This window comes from Lethenteron reissneri, chromosome 56 (genome assembly GCF_015708825.2).
Source record: "Lethenteron reissneri isolate LAM-NWPU_2019-01 chromosome 56, ASM1570882v1, whole genome shotgun sequence".
NCBI classification, from domain to species: Eukaryota; Metazoa; Chordata; class Hyperoartia; order Petromyzontiformes; family Petromyzontidae; genus Lethenteron; species Lethenteron reissneri.
The window spans coordinates 1,573,394-1,594,755 of record NC_083834.1 but is presented as its reverse complement, the minus strand read 5'-3'; the positions used below and the strand labels follow the sequence as shown (position 1 = coordinate 1,594,755).

Sequence of the window (21,362 nt, the reverse complement as noted above, 5' to 3'; positions counted from 1 at the left end):
CCCACCTCCCTCCCGACCACGCCCCCTTCCCATAAGCCCCGCCCCTTTCTCCCCGGCTCCACCCCGCGCCCCTCCCCACACGGAAGCGATGGGCACGTGCCACGTGTCCCTGTCAGAGAGAGAGAGAGGGCGGGAGAGCGTTCAATGCCCAGGGGGAGAGTAAAGAGAGAGTAAAGAGAGAGTAAAGCTCCCAGGGGGAGAGTAAAGAGAGAGTAAAGAGAGAGTAAAGAGAGAGTAAAGCTCCCAGGGGGAGAGTAAAGAGAGAGTAAAGCTCCCAGAGGGAGAGTAAAGAGAGAGTAAAGAGAGAGTAAAGCTCCCAGGGGGAGAGTAAAGAGAGAGTAAAGCTCCCAGGGGGAGAGTAAAGAGAGAGTAAAGAGAGAGTAAAGCTCCCAGAGGGAGAGTAAAGAGAGAGCGCCCCGAGCAGTCGCCCCGCAGAGGGAGAGGAGAGCTGAGGGGGGTGCAGGTCACGAGGTGATCCCGGACGCAGCTGGGCCCACGACCCCACGGGTTCGACACCCGCCGCGGCCTCCTCACGGTAACAACGACAACAACAACAGTCGTTAGACTGTTATCATTGTCTAGTTGGGTTGCCGCAGTGCGGTGTGTGTTGTTGCTGTTGTTGTTGCGATAATGAACGCTGCCGTCAGGGTTGCTTCGGGCCAGCTGGTGAGACATCGCTTTGCCGAAACCGCTTCGCGGATTTAAAAAAATATTTGTTTGTTAATTGGCGCTGTGCTGAATTGTGGACGCGTCCTCGCCAGCAAGGCCGTGCGAGACGGCTCGATGGGGATGCTGTCAACAACAACAACAACACATGTTGTTGTGTTGTTGTGTGTTGTTGTTGTGTTGTTGTGTGTGTCTCTCGCTCGCTGGGGGAGCGGTGGTGGAGTGGTGAGCGCTACGAACCCGGCGACCCGAGTTCGAGTCCCGCTCACGGCCACCACCAACAACACCCAGTGGCGATTATTACGTGAACCGGGTCATGGGCCTCCTCTAGGTCGACTCGGCCTCAAATGAGCACCCGGTGCGGTGTGTGAACAATTGCCACGAGGGAGACAAAGGCGGCCGGGCGTGGTGCTGGCCACCCACCCCCTCGTGTGCCGTGCCGGCCTTCACAGGTGCTGCTCGCTAACAGCACTTGCCCCTACAGTCCGTTAAGGCTACACGGGGGATCTTTGTCTTGCCGCCGGCAGATCTACAACTTGAACAACAACTTGAACAACAGAGCTAAACCAGAGTTGCCGCTTAATTAAATTACTCTGATGAGTTAAGCGCGATGTTCTCGTGGGCCAAGGGACACGATCCGCTGAGGTTAATTTTTGTCAAAAAAATCTAATCGGTTCTCGTTGAATGTTAGCGTCGAAGTTAGAGAGTCGTTGAACATCATCAACATCATCTCGTCTCTCTACGGGGCTGGACAACAATCAGTCGCCAAGTTTGTGCGGAAGTCAGCAGTGGCTGTCCCCTAAGGTTCATGTTAGACTCGTCCCTGCCACAGGAACGTGGAATGTCCCACCACGAGATTTAGGAGGGACGGGGGGGGGCAGCCCGTGTTGGACGCATCACGAAGCGGGTGGGTGGTGAGTGGGTGGGTGGGTGAGTGAGTAGATAGGTGAGTGGGTGGGTGGGTGAGTGAGTAGATAGGTGAGTGGGTGGGTGGGTGAGGTGGGTGAGTGGGTAGGGTGAGAGTGATTGGGTAGGTGAGTGGGTGGGTAAGTTGGCGGTGAGTGGGTGGGGTGGATGAGTGGGTGGGTGAGTGGGTGGGTGGGTGGGTGAGAGTGATTGGGTGGGTGGTGAGGAGGTGTGTGAGGTGGGTGAGGTGGGTGAGGTGGGTGGGGTGGGTGAGCGAGTGGGTGAGCGAGTGGGTGGGGGGGGTGAGTGCGTGCATCAGCACCTTTTTTGTACACCTGCGATTATCACGGTTGGCTACGTACGATGCGAAAGAAGTCCGACATGCATAAACACATCAGCAATTGAGCAACTCTCAGCAACGAATCACTCGCAACCGAATCGATCTCTGAACCTTGTTGGCCGTAGGAAGGTCAAGGAGCGAGCAGCAGCAGCAGCGAGCAAAGCGAAAGTATCAGGCAAGAGGCGATGGCGTGGGAGGAGGAGGTGCGGCGGAGGGGGGCGGCTCGCCCGAAGCCGCCGGCGCTGCAGCTGGAGTACGGCACGGCGGGGTTCCGCACGCTGGCCGAGCGGCTGCCCCACGTCGTCTTCCGCATGGGCCTGCTCGCCGCGCTGCGCGCCAAGGCCGTGCGCGCCGCCGTCGCCGTCATGGTCACCGCGTCGCACAACCCCGAGGTGAGGGCCGCGTGGGGCCGGACATGGCCGGGTCGTGCGGTGCCCCGTCACGACACCGCGCGCCGGAGAATGTTGTACACAAGCGGCAGCTTGGTCATGTTTCTTGCCGGACGTCCCGTAGAGTAGCGAGTTGCAATAATCGAGCCTCGTCGGTACTCCGCTAAAACCTCTCTCGCCTACTTCTCTCCTCTCTCTCATCTCCCCTCTCTCCCCTCTCCCCTCTAGGAGGATAACGGCGTGAAGTTGGTGGAGCCTCTCGGGGAGATGCTGGTGGCCTCGTGGGAGGAGCACGCCACGCGCCTCGCCAACGCGGACGACGGGGCCCTGGCGAGCGAGCTGCGCGCCATCGCGGAGGCGGAGAGCGTGGACATGCAGGCGCCCAGCCACGTGCTGCTGGGCAGAGACACGAGGTGACGCGGAGAGAGACACGGGAGGGGGGGGGGGAGGCCTTCGCCCGGCAGTCGACTGATGAGGGGACGTCATTTATGATGATAGAGTAGTTGTTCTGTACATGGTGATGGAGGAGTTGTTCTGTACATTCAATCAAATTCAATCATTTGCAGGCCGAGCAGCGAGGCTTTGTCTCGGGCCGTGATGGACGGAGTGGAGGCACTTGGGGCGACTTACCAGGGTAACGCAGACTCATCCCTACTCGCAGACGTGTCCGTGCTCAAACACCTCTCGCTCAACATGGACACACTCTTTGGTTCTTTCGGTAAAGTCACGTAGGTGAAAATAAAAACAAAAGTAACTAAATAAAATCACGACGTTTCGGAAGCAACACAAGCCTCCGTCATCAGGTAGGACAGCGACAACAAGAACTAATTTGCTGGAGTGGACTAATTATTTCTTTCGTGACTGCAGGGATTCATCTTCTTGGTTCTTTCGGTAAAGTCACGGCGCCCCTTCCCCCCCTCCAACCCAGCTTAAATATACGCTGCCAAGCTTGGTGGTGCCCATTCGGACGCTGTCTCTCCGACAGACCTGTTCTTCACCTGAGTACGGCTGTTTGCGTTGTGGCCAAAACGTCATGAGAATTGTATTTTATAATGTTTTATTTTTATTATTTTATTATTTCCCTTCTACGTGACTTTACCGAAAGAAACAAGAAGATGATTATTTCTTGCTGTGTCTGTCCTACCTGATGACGGAGGCTTGTGTTGCTTCCGAAACGTCGTGATAAAATTTAGTTATTTTTATTATTGTTTATTATTATTTTTATTTTCACCTACGTGACTTTACCGAAAGAACCAAAGAGTATGGATCCTTGCAGTCACGAAAACTTCAAGTCTAGAATTAACACAGACACCTCCGTGTGTCTCTCCGTGTTTCCGTATCCCTCCTCGTGGGGCGAGGGGGGGGGCCGCGTGCACGATCCCGAGAGCGTCTTTTACCTCCGCAGACTTGGGGCTGGTGACCACCCCGCAGCTGCACTACGTCGTGCGGTGCCACAACACGCAGGGGCGCTACGGGGAGCCCTCGCTGGCGGGCTACGCTCACAAGCTCACGCAGGCCTTCCTGGCGCTCCTCCAGCAGGTGGGGGCACTCCTCCTCCCCTCTCCTCCTCCTCGCTCCTCCCTCCTCGTCGCGCTCAGCTGTCGATCGCCGCTCGCTGGGCCAATAGTTGAGACTAATTGCGCACCGCATGGGCGGTATACCGCCAAGATCAGAATTTTTATTCGGCATCCGAATGTTTCGATTTAAAGCTTTCGTAACTGCAGGGATTCATCTTCTTGGTTCTTTCGGTAAAGTCACGTAGAAGGGAAATAATAAACTAATAAAAATAAAACATAATAAAATTAAATCATTCTCACGACGTTTCGGCCACAACGCAAGCAGCCGTCCTTAGGTGAAGAACAGGGCTGTCGGAAAGACAGCGTCTGAATGAGCACCACCAGGCTTGGCAGCGTATATTTAAGCTGGGTTGGAGGGGGAATTCCTTTGTCAAGACGCCCTTCTCCCTCCAACCCAGCTTAAATATACGCTGCCAAGCTTGGTGGTGTTCATTCAGACGCTGTCTTTCCGACAGCCCTGTTCTTCACCTGAGGACGGCTGCTTGCGTTGTGGCCGAAACGTCTTGAGAATGATTAAATTTTATGATGTTTTATTTTTATTATTGTATTATTTCCCTTCTACGTGACTTTACCGAAAGAACCAAGAAGATCCGAATGTTGATTGATGCTGGAGCAACCCAAAGAGCTACTACGCGGCTCTTCTTGACGCTCGCAGAGCACCGAGTTTACCGCCCGTCGGGCCTCTCCCCCGCGGCCCGCAGGCTCCGCCTCCGGCCCAGGGCCTCCCCCGCCGTCTCACCGTGGACGCGGCCAACGGCATCGGCGCCCCGCGGCTCTCGGAGCTGCTGGGCCCCCTGCGGGAGCAGCTGAGCGTTGCCGTGAGCAACGACGGCACGGCCGGCAAGCTGAACGAGGGCTGCGGCGCGGACTACGTCAAGGTGCAGCAGAAGCCTCCGCAGGGTGGGTGAGGTCGGTGGGGGGCAGGTGGGGCGCTGGTGGGGGGCAGGTGGGGGCAGGTGGGGGCAGGTGGGGGGCAGGTGGGGGGCTGGTGGGGTGCAGGTGGGGTGCAGGTGGGGGGCAGGTGGGGGGCAGGTGGGGGGCTGGTGGGGGGCAGGTGGGGGGCAGGTGGGGGGCTGGTGGGGGGCAGGTGGGGGGCAGGTGGGGTGCAGGTGGGGGCAGGTGGGGGGCAGGTGGGTGGCAGGTGGGTGGCAGGTGGGGGGCAGGTGGGGGGCAGGTGGGGGGCAGGTGGGGGGCAGGTGGGGGGCTGGTGGGGGGCAGGTGGGGGGCTGTTGGGGTGCAGGTGGGGTGCAGGTGGGGTGCAGGTGGGGTGCAGGTGGGGGGCAGGTGGGGGGCAGGTGGGGGGCAGGTGGGGGGCTGGTGGGGGGCAGGTGGGGGGCAGGTGGGGGGCTGGTGGGGGGCAGGTGGGGGGCAGGTGGGGGGCAGGTGGGGGGGCAGGTGGGGGGCCTGGTGGGGGGCAGGTGGGGGGGCTGGTGGGGGGCAGGTGGGGTGCTGGTGGGGTGCAGGTGGGGGGCAGGTGGGGGGCAGGTGGGGGGCAGGTGGGGGGCAGGTGGGGGGCTGGTGGGGGGCAGGTGGGGGGCAGGTGGGGTGCAGGTGGGGTGCAGGTGGGGGGCAGGTGGGGGGCAGGTGGGGGGCAGGTGGGGGGCAGGTGGGGGGCAGGCGGGGCGCAGGCGGGGCGCAGGCGGGGCGCAGGCGGGGCGCAGGCGGGGCGCAGGCGGGGCGCAGGCGGGGCGCAGGCGGGGCGCAGGCGGGGCGCAGGCGGGGCGCAGGCGGGGCGCAGGCGGGGCGCAGGCGGGGGGCAGGCGGGGGGCAGGCGGGGGGCAGGCGGGGGGCAGGTGGGATACCGGAGAACCATCAGAGTGGGTGCGTGCGCCACTGTGTGTCTGTCTGTGTGGGGAGCGGTGGTGCAGTGGTTAGCGCGCTGCGCTTCGAACCCGGTGGCCCGAGTTCGATTCCCGCTCACGACTGACACCGATGACGATTATCTGAACCGGTCCTGGGCCTCCCCTAGGTCGACTCAGGCTCAAATGAGTACCCGGTGCTCACGATGTTTCTGGCTCATTGCCTGAGGAAGCTGCTTGTAATCACAGTACTCGAATTGTAAATCCCGTTTGTTTACTCTCCAACACGCGAGCGGTGTGCTGAAGCAGTCACTAATTGGCACATTTTGTTTACGTGACAAACCTTTACTAATTGGCTGTGTCGGGCGGTGGCGGCGGGTTTAACGACACGTTTATATTTCCACGAAACTAACCCCAGAAAAACCTTTACTATGGATAATGAGCATTTTATGTTTATATCAATTTCCACAATGATGATGACGACGACGTCGAGCCGCTTTGTTGAGCTGTCACTTGCGATGTCCAACTCGCTCCTGAAAAACAAGTTCGTAGCTCAGGGGGGCTTTACCTGGCCTTGTGCCCCCCCCCCACCCCCCCAGGAGTGGAGCTGGCGCCCAACGCCCACTGCTGCTCGTTCGACGGCGACGGCGACCGCGTCGTCTTCTTCTACGCGGACGACGCCGGCCGCTTCCACCTCCTCGACTGGGGACAAGATCGCGACGCTCGTCGCACACTTCCTGCAGGATCTGCTCAAGCAGGTGCGGGGGGGGGGCGGGGGGGGCGGGGGGGGGCGTGCGCACGGAGCGGCCAGTCCCGCGCCGCTCCGCCTGGCGGGCGAGTCTGCCCGCCGGCCGCTTCCTCGCGAGAGCCCCGGCCCAGTTCTGCGCCCGACGATGAAACCCGCCGTAGCGTCCGTGCGTGCCGCAGGGCGCTGCGGCCTTGCGCTGATTTTGGTTCGGAGGTTCTCGTGGTTCTCGGCGCATCCCCCAACGTCGTACAACTCGAATTGTCAACGTCGTGGGTTTGCTCTCCACCACGCCGGTGCGCTGAAGTAATTACTAACTGGCACGTTCTGCTTACGTGACAAACCTCAACTATTGGCTGTGTCGGGCGGTGGTGGGTTAACGACACGTTTATATTCACGCGATCTAACCCAAAACACCTCTTGTGCATTCCCCAGATAAATACAAAATGTGTGCCCTATAATCGAGAGAATGCGGTCGTTGCGTCTATACCCCTGGATGTACGTTGAACTTCTTTCGCACCGTGCGTAGCCGACCGTGCTAGGTCCTCATTTGAGGCCGAGTCGACCTCGGGGAGGCCCAGGATCGGTTCAGAAAATCGTCACCGGTGGTGTTGCTGGCCGTGAGCGGGAATCGAACTCGGAGTCGCCGGGTTCGTAGTGCGGCCCGCTGACCTCCGTGCTGCCGCTCTGACCCCTGACCTCCACGCTGCTGCTCGAACCCTGACCTCCGCGCTGCCGCTCTGACCCCTGACCTCCACGCTGTTGCTCAAACCCTGACCTCCGCGCTGCCGTTCTGACCCCTGACCTCCACGCTGCTGCTCGAACCCTGACCTCCGCGCTGCCGCTCTGACCCCTGACCTCCACGCTGCTGCTCAAACCCTGACCTCCACGCTGCCGCTCTGACCCCTGACCTCTGACATTGAGCGGTGGACTCTGCTGCCTCCCTGCAGGCGGCGCTGCAGCTGCAGGTGTCCGTGGTGCAGACGGCCTACGCCAACGGCAGCTCCACGCACTTCCTCACCGGCACGCTCGGGGTGAGAGGCTCCTCGCTCTCGAGCGGGGAGTGGGGGGCGAACCACGGTGGGGGTGCGGGGGGGGTGTTGTTATGGTTGTTGTCATTGTGGCTGTTGTTATGGTTGTTGTGGTTGTTGTCGCCGTGGTTGTGGTTGTTGCTGTCATGGTTATTGTTGTGGTTGTCTTCGTGGTTGTTGTTGTTGTCATCGTGGTTGTTGTAGTTGTTGTCATCGTGGTTGTTGTTGTGGTTGTCGTTGTCACCGTGGTTGTTGTGGTTGTTGTCATCGTGGTTGTTGTCATCGTGGTTGTTGTCATCGTGGTGGTTGTGGTTGTTGTCACCGTGGTTGTTGTGGTTGTTGTCATCGTGGTGGTTGTCATCGTGGTTGTTGTCATCGTGGTGGTTGTTGTAGTTGTTGTCATCGTGGTTGTTGTTGTTGTGGTTGTCACCGTGGTTGTTGTAGTTGTTGTTATCGTGGTTGTTGTTGTTGTCATCGTGGTTGTTGTAGTTGTTGTTATCGTGGTTGTTGTTGTTGTCATCGTGGTTGTTGTAGTTGTTGTCATCGTGGTGGTTGTTGTCATCGTGGTTGTTGTTGTCATCGTGGTTGTTGTAGTTGTTGTCATCGTGGTGGTTGTTGTCATCGTGGTGGTTGTTGTCATCGTGGTTGTTGTTGTTGCAGGTGCCCGTGCACTGCGTGAAGACGGGAGTCAAGCACCTGCACCACCAGGCCCAGAAGGCCGACGTCGGCGTCTACTTCGAAGCCAACGGCCACGGCACCGTGAGTCGGCACGTCGCTCCCACACACAACCTCCATCACCGTGAGTCGGCACGTCGCTCCCACACACAACCTCCACCGCCGTGAGTCGGCACGTCGCTCCCGCACACAACCTCCATCACCGTGAGTCGGCACGTCGCTCCCACACACAACCTCCATCACCGTGAGTCGGCACGTCGCTCCCACACACAACCTCCATCACCGTGAGTCGGCACGTCGCTCCCACACACAACCTCCACCACCGTGAGTCGGCACGTCGCTCCCGCACACAACCTCCACCGCCGTGAGTCGGCACGTCGCTCCCGCACACAACCTCCATCACCGTGAGTCGGCACGTCGCTCCCATACACAACCTCCATCACCGTGAGTCGGCACGTCGCTCCCGCACACAACCTCCACCGCCGTGAGTCGGCACGTCGCTCCCGCACACAACCTCCATCACCGTGAGTCGGCACGTCGCTCCCACACACAACCTCCATCACCGTGAGTCGGCACGTCGCTCCCACACACAACCTCCATCACCGCGAGTCGGCACGTCGCTCCCGCACACAACCTCCACCACCGTGAGTCGGCACGTCGCTCCCACACACAACCTCCACCGCCGTGAGTCGGCACGTCGCTCCCACACACAACCTCCATCACCGTGAGTCGGCACGTCGCTCCCACACACAACCTCCATCGCCGTGAGTCGGCACATCGCTCCCACACACAACCTCCACCACCGTGAGTCGGCACATCGCTCCCACACACAACCTCCATCGCCGTGAGTCGGCACGTCGCTCCCACACACAACCTCCACCACCGTGAGTCGGCACATCGCTCCCACACACAACCTCCATCGCCGTGAGTCGGCACATCGCTCCCACACACAACCTCCACCACCGTGAGTCGGCACATCGCTCCCACACACAACCTCCACCACCGTGAGTCGGCACGTCGCTCCCACACACAACCTCCATCACCGCGAGTCGGCACGTCGCTCCCGCACACAACCTCCACCACCGTGAGTCGGCACGTCGCTCCCGCACACAACCTCCACCACCGCGAGTCGGCACGTCGCTCCCGCACACAACCTCCATCGCCGTGAGTCGGCACGTCGCTCCCACACACAACCTCCATCGCCGTGAGTCGGCACGTCGCTCCCGCACACAACATCCACCGCCACCACCGTCGTCGGCCGGGCTCGGTCCGCTGCTGGATGGAGGCCCTCCTCCCCAAGCCGTCGATCTCTGCGTTCTCTTGCAGCGTGATCGTTATTATTCCGGATCCGCGTCGGCAGTTGTGTTTGTTGAAATTAAATGCGCACGTTGGTAACGCGCGGGTTTAGTTCGCTCTCCCTGAGAGAGAGAGAGAGACTCAGAGAGACCCAGACACCATAGACAGGCGGGAACACAGCCAGGCGGGAAGACAGCCAGGATCGGTGCCGACCGTTGCCCAAGCTCTGATGTCCTATATTAGGATGTTTTGGCCGATTGCATGAAAGAGTGATTATACACGTGGCGGGAAAACTGGAGCACCCAGAGATTAACCCATCCCCGCACAGATGGTTACTAACCCACTTGCTGTACTGGCAACATAGCCGGGCCATTAGCCAGGAGACGGTGACCTCTGCGGCGAGCAAGTTTGAGAGTGTCACGTGCGTGCGTGCGTGCGTGGGGGAGCGGTGGTGTAGCGGTTAGCGCGCTGCGTCACGAACCCGGGCACCCAGGTTCGATTCCCGCTCACGGCCAACACTGGTGACGATTATTTTCAACCAATCCTGGGCCTCCCCTACGTCGATTCTGCCGCAAATGAGTACCTTGTACGGTGTGTAAACATCGCCACTGGGGAGAGAAATGCGGCCGGGTGTGGTGCTGGCCACCCACCCCTTCGTGTGCCGTGCCGGCCTTCACAGGTGCTGCTCGCTAACAGCACTTGCCCCATCAGTCTGTTAAGGCTACACGGGGGAACTTTTGCCTTTAATCCACACACCCTCACCGCATCCACAAGTGCCGGGTTGCCATGCCAACACCGGCCATTCACGCTGCGCTCGCTGTTGTCGTGAGCCACGTGCAACGCAGCCACCAGCGCCCAGCCACGTTGCTGTGACGATAGGCCACAGCCTGCGTTGCCGTGACAACGGTTGGTGTCCCGGTGTCTCCGCCCCCCCCTCCCCAGGTCCTGTTCAGCGACGCGGCCGAGAAGCAGATCCGGGACGCGATGGAGGACGCCAACTCTGGGGTGGAGCGACGCAGAGCGGCCGAGCAGCTCCACCACACCGTGAACCTCATCAACCAGGTGGGTCCACCACCACCACTGCACCACCACCAACACTGCACCACCAACAACACCCACCACCACCAACACCCACCACCACCAACACCGCACCACCACCAACACCGCACCACCACCAACAACACTGCACCACCACCAACACCCACCACCACCAACACCCACCACCACCAACACCGCACCACCACCAACACCGCACCACCACCAACAACACTGCACCACCAACAACACCCACCACCACCAACACCCACCACCACCAACACCGCACCACCACCAACAACACTGCACCACCACCAACACCCACCACCACCAACACCGCACCACCACCAACAACACTGCACCACCACCAACACCCACCACCACCAACACCCACCACCACCAACACCCACCACCACCAACACCCACCACCACCAACACTGCACCACCACCAACACCCACCACCACCAACACCCACCACCACCAACACTGCACCACCACCAACACCGCACCACCACCAACACCCACCACCACCAACACCCACCACCACCAACACCCACCACCACCAACACCCACCACCACCAACACTGCACCACACCAACACCCACCACCACCAACACCCACCACCACCAACACCCACCACCACCAACACCCACCACCACCAACACTGCACCACCACCAACACCCACCACCACCAACACCCACCACCACCAACACTGCACCACCACCAACACCGCACCACCACCAACACCCACCACCACCAACACCCACCACCACCAACACCCACCACCACCAACACTGCACCACCACCAACACCCACCACCACCAACACCCACCACCACCAACACCCACCACCACCAACACCGCACCACCACCAACACCCACCACCACCAACACCCACCACCACTAACACCGCACCACCACCAACACCGCACCACCACCACCACACTGCACCACCACCACCCCCACCGCACCACCACCACCAACACTGCACCACCACCACCACTGCACCACCACCACCACTGCACCACCACCACCACCGCACCACCACCAACACTGCACCACCACACAACACTGCACCACCACCACCACTGCACCACCACCACCACTGCACCACCACCACCACCGCACCACCACCAACACTGCACCACCACCACCACCGCACCACCACCAACACTGCACCACCACCACCACCGCACCACCAACAACACTGCACCACCAACAACCCTGCACCACACCACCGCACCACCAACAACACTGCACCAACACCAACACTGCACCACCAACAACACTGCACCAACACCAACACTGCACCACCAACAACACTGCACCACCACCACCACTGCACCACCAACAACACTGCACCACCAACAACACTGCACCACCACCACCACTGCACCACCAACAACACTGCACCACCACCACCACTGCACCACCACCACCACTGCACCACCAACAACACTGCACCACCATCAACGCTGCACCACCACCAACACTGCACCACCACCACCACCGCACCACCACCAACACTGCACCACCACCACCACCGCACCACCACCACCACTGCACCACCACCACCACTGCACCACCAACAACACTGCACCACCATCAACGCTGCACCACCACCAACACTGCACCACCAACAACACCCCACCACCAACAACACTGCACCACCAACAACACTGCACCACCACCACCACCGCACCACCACCACCACTGCACCACCACCAACACTGCACCACCAACAACACCCCACCACCAACAACACTGCACCACCAACAACACTGCACCACCAACAACACTGCACCACCAACAACACCCCACCACCAACAACACTGCACCACCAACAACACTGCACCACCACAACAACCCACCACCAACAACACTGCACGCACCAACAACACCACTGCACCACCAACAACACTGCCAACCACCAACAACACTGCACCACCACAACAACTGCACCACCAACAACACTGCACCACCAACAACACTGCACCACCAACAACACCCCACCACCAACAACACTGCACCACCAACAACACTGCACACCAACAAACCGCACCACCAACAACACTGCACCACCAACACACTGCACCACCAACAACACTGCACCACCAACAACACTGCACCACCAACAACACTGCACCACCAACAACACGCACCACCAAAAACACCGCCCCACCAACAACACTGCACCACCAACAACACCGCACCACCAACAACACCCCACCACCAACAACACTGCACCACCAACAACACTGCACCACCAACAACACCGCACCACCAACAACACTGCACCACCAACAACACTGCACCACCAACAACACCGCACCACCAACACCACTTCACCACCAAACAACACTGCACCACCAACAACACCCGCACCACCAACAACACTGCACCACCAACAACACTGCACCACCAACAACACTGCACCACCAACAACACCGCACCACCAACAACACTGCACCACCACCAACACTGCACCACCAACAACACTGCACCACCAACAACACTGCACCACCAACAACACTGCACCACCAACAACACCCCACCACCAACAACACTGCACCACCAACAACACTGCACCACCAACAACACTGCACCACCAACAACACTGCACCACCAACAACACTGCACCACCAACAACACTGCACCACCAACAACACCGCACCACCAACAACACTGCACCACCACCAACACTGCACCACCAACAACACTGCACCACCAACAACACTGCACCACCAACAACACTGCACCACCAACAACACCCACCACCATCAACACTGCACCACCAACAACACTGCACCACCAACAACACTGCACCACCAACAACACTGCACCACCAACAACACTGCACCACCAACAACACCCCACCACCAACAACACTGCACCACCAACAACACTGCACCACCAACCACACTGCACCACCAACAACACTGCACCACCACCAACACTGCACCACCAACAACACCCCACCACCAACAACACTGCACCACCAACAACACTGCACCACCAACAACACCCCACCACCAACAACACTGCACCACCAACAACACTGCACCACCAACAACACTGCACCACCACCAACACTGCACCACCAACAACACTGCACCACCAACAACACTGCACCACCATCAACACTGCACCACCATCAACACTGCACCACCACCAACACTGCACCACCACCAACACTGCACCACCAACAACACTGCACCACCAACAACACTGCACCACCACCAACACTGCACCACCAACAACACTGCACCACCAACAACACTGCACCACCAACAACACTGCACCACCACCACCACCGCACCACCACCAACGCTGCACCACCACCAACGCTGCACCACCAACAACACTGCACCACCAACAACACTGCACCACCAACAACACTGCACCACCAACAACACTGCACCACCACCACCACCGCACCACCACCACCACCGCACCACCACCACCACCGCACCACCACCACCACCACCGCACCACCAACAACCGCCACTGCTGCAGCGGTTGGCAGGGCACCGCGTCACGAACCCGGCGACCCGAGTTTGAGTCCCAGCCCCAGCGAGTGATGTCTGAAGCAGTTCTGGTTCTCCCCTAGGTCGACTGAGCCTTTACAATTAGGAACCTGGTGCGGTGTGAACCGTACGTAGGCAGCTGTGTATGGGTGTCCATGTGTGTGTGTGTGTCCGTGTGTGTGTGTGTGTGTGTCCTTCTATGTGTGTGTCCGTGTGTGTACGTGTGTACGTGTGTATGTACGTGCACCTTCTAACAGCATTTGCCCCGACAATATGTTGAAGGCTATATAGGGGAATCTTTTTCTTTGTGTGCACGTGCGTGCAGACGGTGGGAGATGCCATCTCGGACATGCTGCTCATTGAAGCCATCCTGGCGCTGCGGGGCCTCTCCATGCCGCAGTGGGACTCCATGTACACGGACCTGCCCAACCGGCAGCTCAAAGTCAAGGTGACGCGTCGCCGCCTGCACCCAGCCCCACGGCCCGCCGCTCGGGACCGCCGCGATTGGCGCGGCTGGCCACGTGCGTGCGGTGGCGTGCGTGCGGTGGCATGCGTGCGGTGGCGTACGTGCGTGCGGTGGCGTGTGTGCGGTGGCGTGCGTGCGTACGTGCGTGCGGTGGCGTGTGTGCGGTGGCGTGCGTGCGGTGGCGTGCGTGCGTACGTGCGTGCGGTGGCGTACGTGCGTGCGGTGGCGTGCGTGCGTACGTGCGTGCGTACGTGCGTGCGGTGGCGTGTGTGCGTGGGGGGGGGGGGCGTAGCCGGAGGAGAGGGGCGGCGGTGGTGGGCGTTCCTCCACGTTACAGTCGTCGCCTTCATTCCCGCCATCCACATCGGCCATCGTCGTCGTCGTCATCATCATCATCATCGCTTTGCGAGGCAGGACATGTCCATCCCAAGCCCACACAACTGAGAATTAGAATATTTATTTGAACTGGAGGAATCTGATGGGCTTTAAAGCTCTTTGTCCACAGATGTCCAGAACGTTACGACAAATACAAAAACACGGTATAGGAAAGGTAAACAAATCGTCCTCTCGTGTTGCCGTGCCGGCCTTCGTAGGCGCTGCTACTCGCTAACAGCGCTTGTCCCTACAGTCTGTCAAGGCTATACGGGCGTCTTTGTCTTTGTGTGCGTGTGTGTGCGAGGGGAGCGGTGGTGCAACGGTTAGCACGCTGTGCTACCAACCTGGTGACCAAAGTACAATTCCCGCTTGGGTCGGCTCAAACGAGTACCCGGTGCGGTGTGTAGTGAACATCGCCAGCACTGGGGAGACAAAGGCGGCCGGGCTTGGCACTGGCCACTCTCCCGCTCGTGTGCCGTGCCGGCCTTCATAGGCGCTGCTACTCGTGAACGGCACTTGCCCCTACAGTCTGTAGAGGCTACGCGGGGGATCTTTGTCTTTTGTCATCGTCGTCGTCGCTGTTGTTGCCGCGTAGGTGTCGGACCGCCGCGTGATCGAGACGGAGGACGCGGAGCGCCGGGCCGTGCGGCCGCCCGGCCTGCAGCAGGAGGTGGAGGCCCGCGTGCGGCGCTACGCACGCGGCCGCTCGTTCGTGCGCGCGTCCGGCACCGAGGACCTGGTGCGCGTCTACGCCGAGGCCGACACGCAGGTAGGCGGTGTGTGTGGTGTGTGTGGTGTGTGTGTGGTGTGTGTGTGGTGTGTGTGTGTGGTGTGTGTGAGTGGTGTTTGTGTGGTGTGTGTGTGTGTGTGTGTGGTGTGTGTGGTGTGTGTGTGGTGTGTGTGTGGTGTGTGTGTGGTGTGTGTGTGGTGTGTGTGTGGTGTGTGTGTGTGGTGTGTGTGTGTGTGTGTGTGGTGTGTGTGTGGTGTGTGTGTGGTGTGTGAGTGGTGTTTGTGTGGTGTGTGTGTGTGTGTGGTGTGTGTGTGGTGTGTGTGTGGTGTGTGTGTGGTGTGTGTGTGGTGTGCGTGTGTGTGTGGTGTGTGTGGGGTGTGTGTATGTGGTGTGTGTGTGGGGTGTGTGTATGTGGTGTGTGTGTGGTGTGTGTGGCGTGTGTGTGGCGTGTGTGTGTGGTGTGTGTGGTGTGTGTATGTGGTGTGTGTGTGTGGTGTGTGGTGGTGGTGTGTGTGTGGTGTGTGTGGTGTGTGTGGTGTGTGGTGTGGTGTGTGGTGGTGGTGTGTGTGTGGGGTGTGTGGTGTGTGTGTGGTGTGTGTGGTGTGTGTGGTGTGTGTGGCGTGTGGTGTGTGTGGTGTGTGTATGTGGTGTGTGTGTGTGGTGTGTGGTGGTGGTGTGTGTGTGGTGTGTGTGGTGTGGTGTGGTGTGTGGTGTGGTGTGTGGTGGTGGTGTGTGTGTGGTGTGTGTGTGGTGTGTGTGGTGTGTGTGTGGTGTGTGTGGTGTGTGTGGTGTGGCGTGTGTGTGTGTGTGGTGGTGTGGTGTGTGTGCGGTGTGTGTGCGGTGTGTGTGGTGTGTGGTGTGTGTGTGGTGGTGTTTGGGGTGTGGTGTATGTGTGGTGTGTGTGTGGTGTGTGTGTGGTGTGGTGGAGTGTGCGTGGTGTGTGTGTGTGGTGTGTGGTGTGTGTGTGTGGTGTGTGTGGTGATGTGTGGTGTGTGTGGTGGCATGTGTGTGTGTGTGGTGTGTGTGGTGTGGTGTGTGTGGTGTGGTGTGTGTGGTGTGGTGTGTGTGGTGTGGTGTGTGTGGTGTTTGTGGTGTGTGTGTGGCTGGTGTGTGGTGTTTGTGGTGTGTGTGTGGCTGGTGTGTGTGGTGGTGTGTGTGTGATTGGTGTGTAATGCACGGTGTGTACACAATTTCTTCAGTTATTACACACGGTGTCTGTCGCACACGTTGCGCCTGTGTGTGTGCGCGTGTGTGTAGCGTGCGGTATTGGCGTTGTGTGCGTGCGAGCGTAGCTGTGTGCGTGTAACGCGTGCATGTGTGTGCGTGCGTGGCTGCGTGTGTGTGTGGCTGTGTGCGTGCATGTGTGTGCGTGCATGTGTGTGCGTGCGTGGCTGCGTGTGTGCGTGTGTGTGTGCGTGCGTGTAACGCGTGCATGTGTGTGTGCGTGCGTGCGACAGGAGAACGCCGACCGACTGGCCCACGAGGTGGCGCTGCTCGTGCACCGCATGGCTGGCGGCACCGGGGAGGAACCGAAACCTCCTCTCCCCTGAGCTCGCCGCGCCGTGCCCAGCCCGCCGAGCGGCAATCCCCTCGGTGCCGTCGGTGGGTGTGGCTCAGAGGTCGCAAACGGGTTTTGATTCCTTACCCGTACCCGGCCGCACCAGGGTCGCAAACAGGTACCAGTACCCGGCCGGGTACGGGTAGCCGGGTATCGGGTAGGGTACAGGTATCGGGTACCCGGTTGCGACCTCTGGTTTGTCTCCTTCCGTCGGACGCTCCTTTGGTACGGGTGAACGTAGACGCAGGGCGGCAGCTACGGACGCACTTGTGGTTTATTAGCACAGGCCCGAGGCACGAGCGATGATCCGCTCACAGCCGTTCGTTGCACCTTTGTATTAAACAAACACTAATTCTGTGAATTCGCAATTGATGTTTGGGTGAGGTTGCATAATGATCTGACTAAATTGGTGTCGTTAAGGACTCCTCCACCAGCTGACACGGCCAAACGGATTTAATCGGCACTTGTACGAGCTTTTAACGGCGCACCGATAATTGTCCGAGCTCGCTCACCGGTAAGGGCTGAGTAATTCTCACAGCCAATTTGATCAGCAGTTGGATAATGCGATGTCTCGCTTGAAGCGGCGTCAAACACCGTCGGGACAAGATGCACGGAGGTCGTAGTAACAATCTGATTTTTCCTCACCGAAAACAAACTGACTGCAGAAAACCCTACGCCTCAAGTTTTCTGCAAATTTCCATCGGTTTGATTTTTGGTAGTAAGAATAAATACTAATTAATGAATGGGGCATGACCTCCCCCCCTCCACGCCACCCCTGGTTTATCCAAAATGTGCAATCTGTCTGACCCAGACGTAGCCACCAGGCCGCCGGTGTTCTTCATTGCAAGGCCCCGCGCACCACTGGCGGCCCCTGACGTGCGCCCCCCTCTAGTGAAGAACGTTGCAATAGACGGCTGCGGTGTTAACGCCAGCGGTGTAGAGGCCATCGTTCCGAGTTGTGTGCGGCCCACCATACCCCACGCTCCTCGCCCACGTGAGCAATCCCCGTGAACGCGGCATCATCATCAGCAGCCATGATCTGTTCACTGCTGGAAGGTCTCGCCGAGTGATGTAACCGGAGGCCCAGTGGCTGGGCAACAAGAAGCCCCGTGCATACCGGTTCTTAGGGCAGCCGGGCGGCTCTTAAACGGCGGTGAAAGTCTGTGGGTCTCCAACGTCGCTACCGCTCGGGTACGGGGCGGGGGGGGGGATTCTCGCTTCTGGTGTCCCGTGCAATAGGCGGGATGGTGTCAGGTGACTCAAATCGTTATTTGTCCGATGCGATTTCCTGGGGGTCTCGGTGCTGAATTTCTAAACTCTTTTTTTGTTATTTCCGAAGTCGTCCCTGCGAATGGGGGTGGGGGACGGGGGGGGAGATGGCCGAGCCAATATCCGTGAAGATGTTTAGTTTGTCTTGTCCCCCCCCGCACCTCCGATTAGCACGGTTGGCTACGTACGGGTGCCATAGAAGTTCAACGTTCGTTCGTACGTTACGTCACGTGACGTCCAGATGGTTTGAAAGGTCTTTAAAAGATAACGCCTCCCTCGGGGTTGCAGCTATCATCGGGGCCATCCCGAGGGGGCACGCGCAAATTGGGGGCGACTGCCCCGGGCCCTGCGCTTTGGGGAACCCCTACGCAAATGTCATTGTTCCCCGGGCCTTGCACCCGTCCGCCCCCTCCATGGACGACCCTGGATATCGTTGGTGTTGGTTTCTCTGGCTGGCGATGGGCGCTTGTAATAAATTCCGTTTTGTACACAGAGCCGTTTGAATGTTGAATTCGGTTTTTTTTGTTTCTTTTTTTGTGATGCGACTCGCGGCTGTTCAACCACGTGGACCCGTCGAGCGGGCTGAGAATTTGAGTTGCGAGTAGCGTGACGGCACACGGGAGCACAGAGCCCTTGAGAAAAACCACGTGGTTCTGGGGGGTCGAGCGAGTAGGTTTACACGCGGAAAGTCGCGAGTTCAATCCTGGATGGGGGCGCTGGAGTCGACAACCCATCATCTCTCCTTCCGGGGGTGAAGGTTGATAAAGTCAAAGCACCACTTTGTGGGGATATCAACGATGGTTGGCCTACGATATAGACTCGCCCCCGTCATACGAACGAGGAATTCCCACCGCTGGATGTGCATGGCTGTAACCAGGAGAATGCCTCAATACTCAAGCGAGCAGGACATCAATGTTTATATCACGTAAAACCTCCAGACAAAACATTTATTGGGCTTGTGTTTAAATTGACGGAAAGTTTTTTTTTTTACAAACTTAACCCGGCACCCCAAGTTCACTGGAACCCAATGAGTGGCAAAACGTCAGCACCAGTAGTTGTAAATGTTGTGGTTTCACACTTCAACACACCGGTGGGCTAAAGCAGTGAACTATTTGTCTTTTGTCAACGTGACACTTTTTTGCTAATTGGCCGTGTCGGATGGTGGAGGGTTACGACACATTTATAAATAACGCGATCTAACCCAAAAATGTTGATTTATGAAAAATGGCAAGTTCTGCAGTGTTCATATCAGGGCTCTACGGACACATTCAAACACTGTTGAGTCGTGACAGCCCAACACGGTGGCGTGTAGCGTCGTGTCGACGAGGCTCGATTATTGCAACTCACTACTCTACGGGACGACTGGCAAAAAACATCACCAAGCTGCAGCGTGTACAACATTCTCTGGCAAGCGCCGTGAAGGGGTACTGCAAGATCTGACTGTCAGTTAAGTGTTCGCAGAACTGCATTGACATCCGATTGCCGAAATAATCTATTACAGGGACTCTTCTAACGAACATTCGACTTACGAATTTTCAGAGATACGAACAAACCTGTCCATATGTCCAGTTGCCTGTTCGGACCGAGAGTCGTGAGTTTGACCACCGCGCAATAGATGGCGGTGGTGACATCTACATCTGCAGAGCGTGAAGAACCAGTGGCATCTACATCTGCAGAACGTGAAGAACCAGTGGCATCGACATCTTCAGAGTGTGAAGAACCAGTGGCATCCACATCTTCAGGGCGTGAAGAACCAGTGGCATCTACATCTTCAGAGCGTTAAGAACCAGTGGCATCTACATCTTCAGAGTGTTAAGAACCAGTGGCATCTACATCTGCAGAACGTGAAGAACCAGTGGCATCTACATCTACAAGAGATGATACAACTTTTAAAGCCATTCCCCGTGTTTAGTGCATATGCTGTACATGTTTGAAATCGACAGGAGTAAAGTTGGACTTACAAACAAATCGATTTACGAACAGACCTCTGGGACCTAACTCGTTCATCAAGTCGAGGAGTCCTTGTATAACGTCGTGCTCATTACGCACAAAGTGCTTGCCACAAACGAACCACAATACCTTGCTGACGTCGTCAAGGAGCATCAACCATCATGTGAGCTCTGGTCATCCTCGCAGCGGCGTTTGGCTATCGAACAAAGATGCACTTCCGTGGCCGTCTGGAACGCTCTTTCTTCCGATATTAGGAAGCAACTGGATTTCTACACTTAAACCATTTACATTGAAAACTAATTTCTTTAGAACTGCTTCTTGTGTTGAGTTTATTGTCCTTCCCCCTGCACCTCAGATTAGCACAGTTGGCTACGTACGGTGTGAAAGAAGTTCAACGTGCAGACATCATAGGACCCGTTGTTGTTTTTACAGAAGCTTCAGGATGCTGCCGAGTGGTGGCACTAGCGGCAGCCTGTACATACAGTACTGAACTACTGTACTCTGAAGGCCCCACTACTTCTCTACAGTGAACTTTAGAATACTCGACAACTCACTCCTGAGTACCTCTGTAAAGCAGTACGTCTTATATATATATGATAGTTAAAATGTAGGCTCACGTTTCTTTCTTTTAACGTTTGATCTGCTTGGAAAATTTGGCAAAACCGGAAGTGTAACTCTCAGATAACTGGCACATCTGATTAACCGGCACCCTCCCTTCCACATGGACGGCGGATAACAGAGCTTTTGCCGTGTACGGTTAGTCGTCTAATAATGATAATAGCTTTTGCGTCCAAGAGAAAAATAAACTTTCAATAATCGCACCTCCGCACGGTTGTCTACGTACGGTGTGAAAGGAGATCAACATTCGACTCAATAAACGAATGTTGATATCAAAGGTAGAACGTGCAATAACAAAACGTTGCTGAAACAAGGGTGCATTGTGGGAATGGTGTGTTCTTGTGGAGGAGACTGCAATTAATCCCTGCTGCCAATCGCCACTCGGACTGAGAGAATGTTGACGGCCCGCC

The 21,362-nt window shown here is 57.9% G+C and overlaps 1 protein-coding gene across 1 annotated transcript; it reads left to right on the top strand.

Annotated features, from left to right (window-relative positions):
* Positions 1–527: 527 nt before the first annotated feature.
* On the top strand, positions 528–18,878 carry PGM3 (phosphoglucomutase 3). The gene is given in 14 exon segments (XM_061574648.1): positions 528–666; positions 2,038–2,304; positions 2,530–2,714; positions 2,868–2,935; positions 3,707–3,840; positions 4,580–4,778; positions 6,277–6,380; positions 6,382–6,435; positions 7,373–7,456; positions 8,114–8,212; positions 10,367–10,486; positions 14,312–14,434; positions 15,423–15,596; positions 17,015–18,878. Coding segments are annotated over 14 exon segments (1,740 nt in total). The 5' UTR covers positions 528–630; the 3' UTR covers positions 17,108–18,878.
* Positions 18,879–21,362: the final 2,484 nt, after the last annotated feature.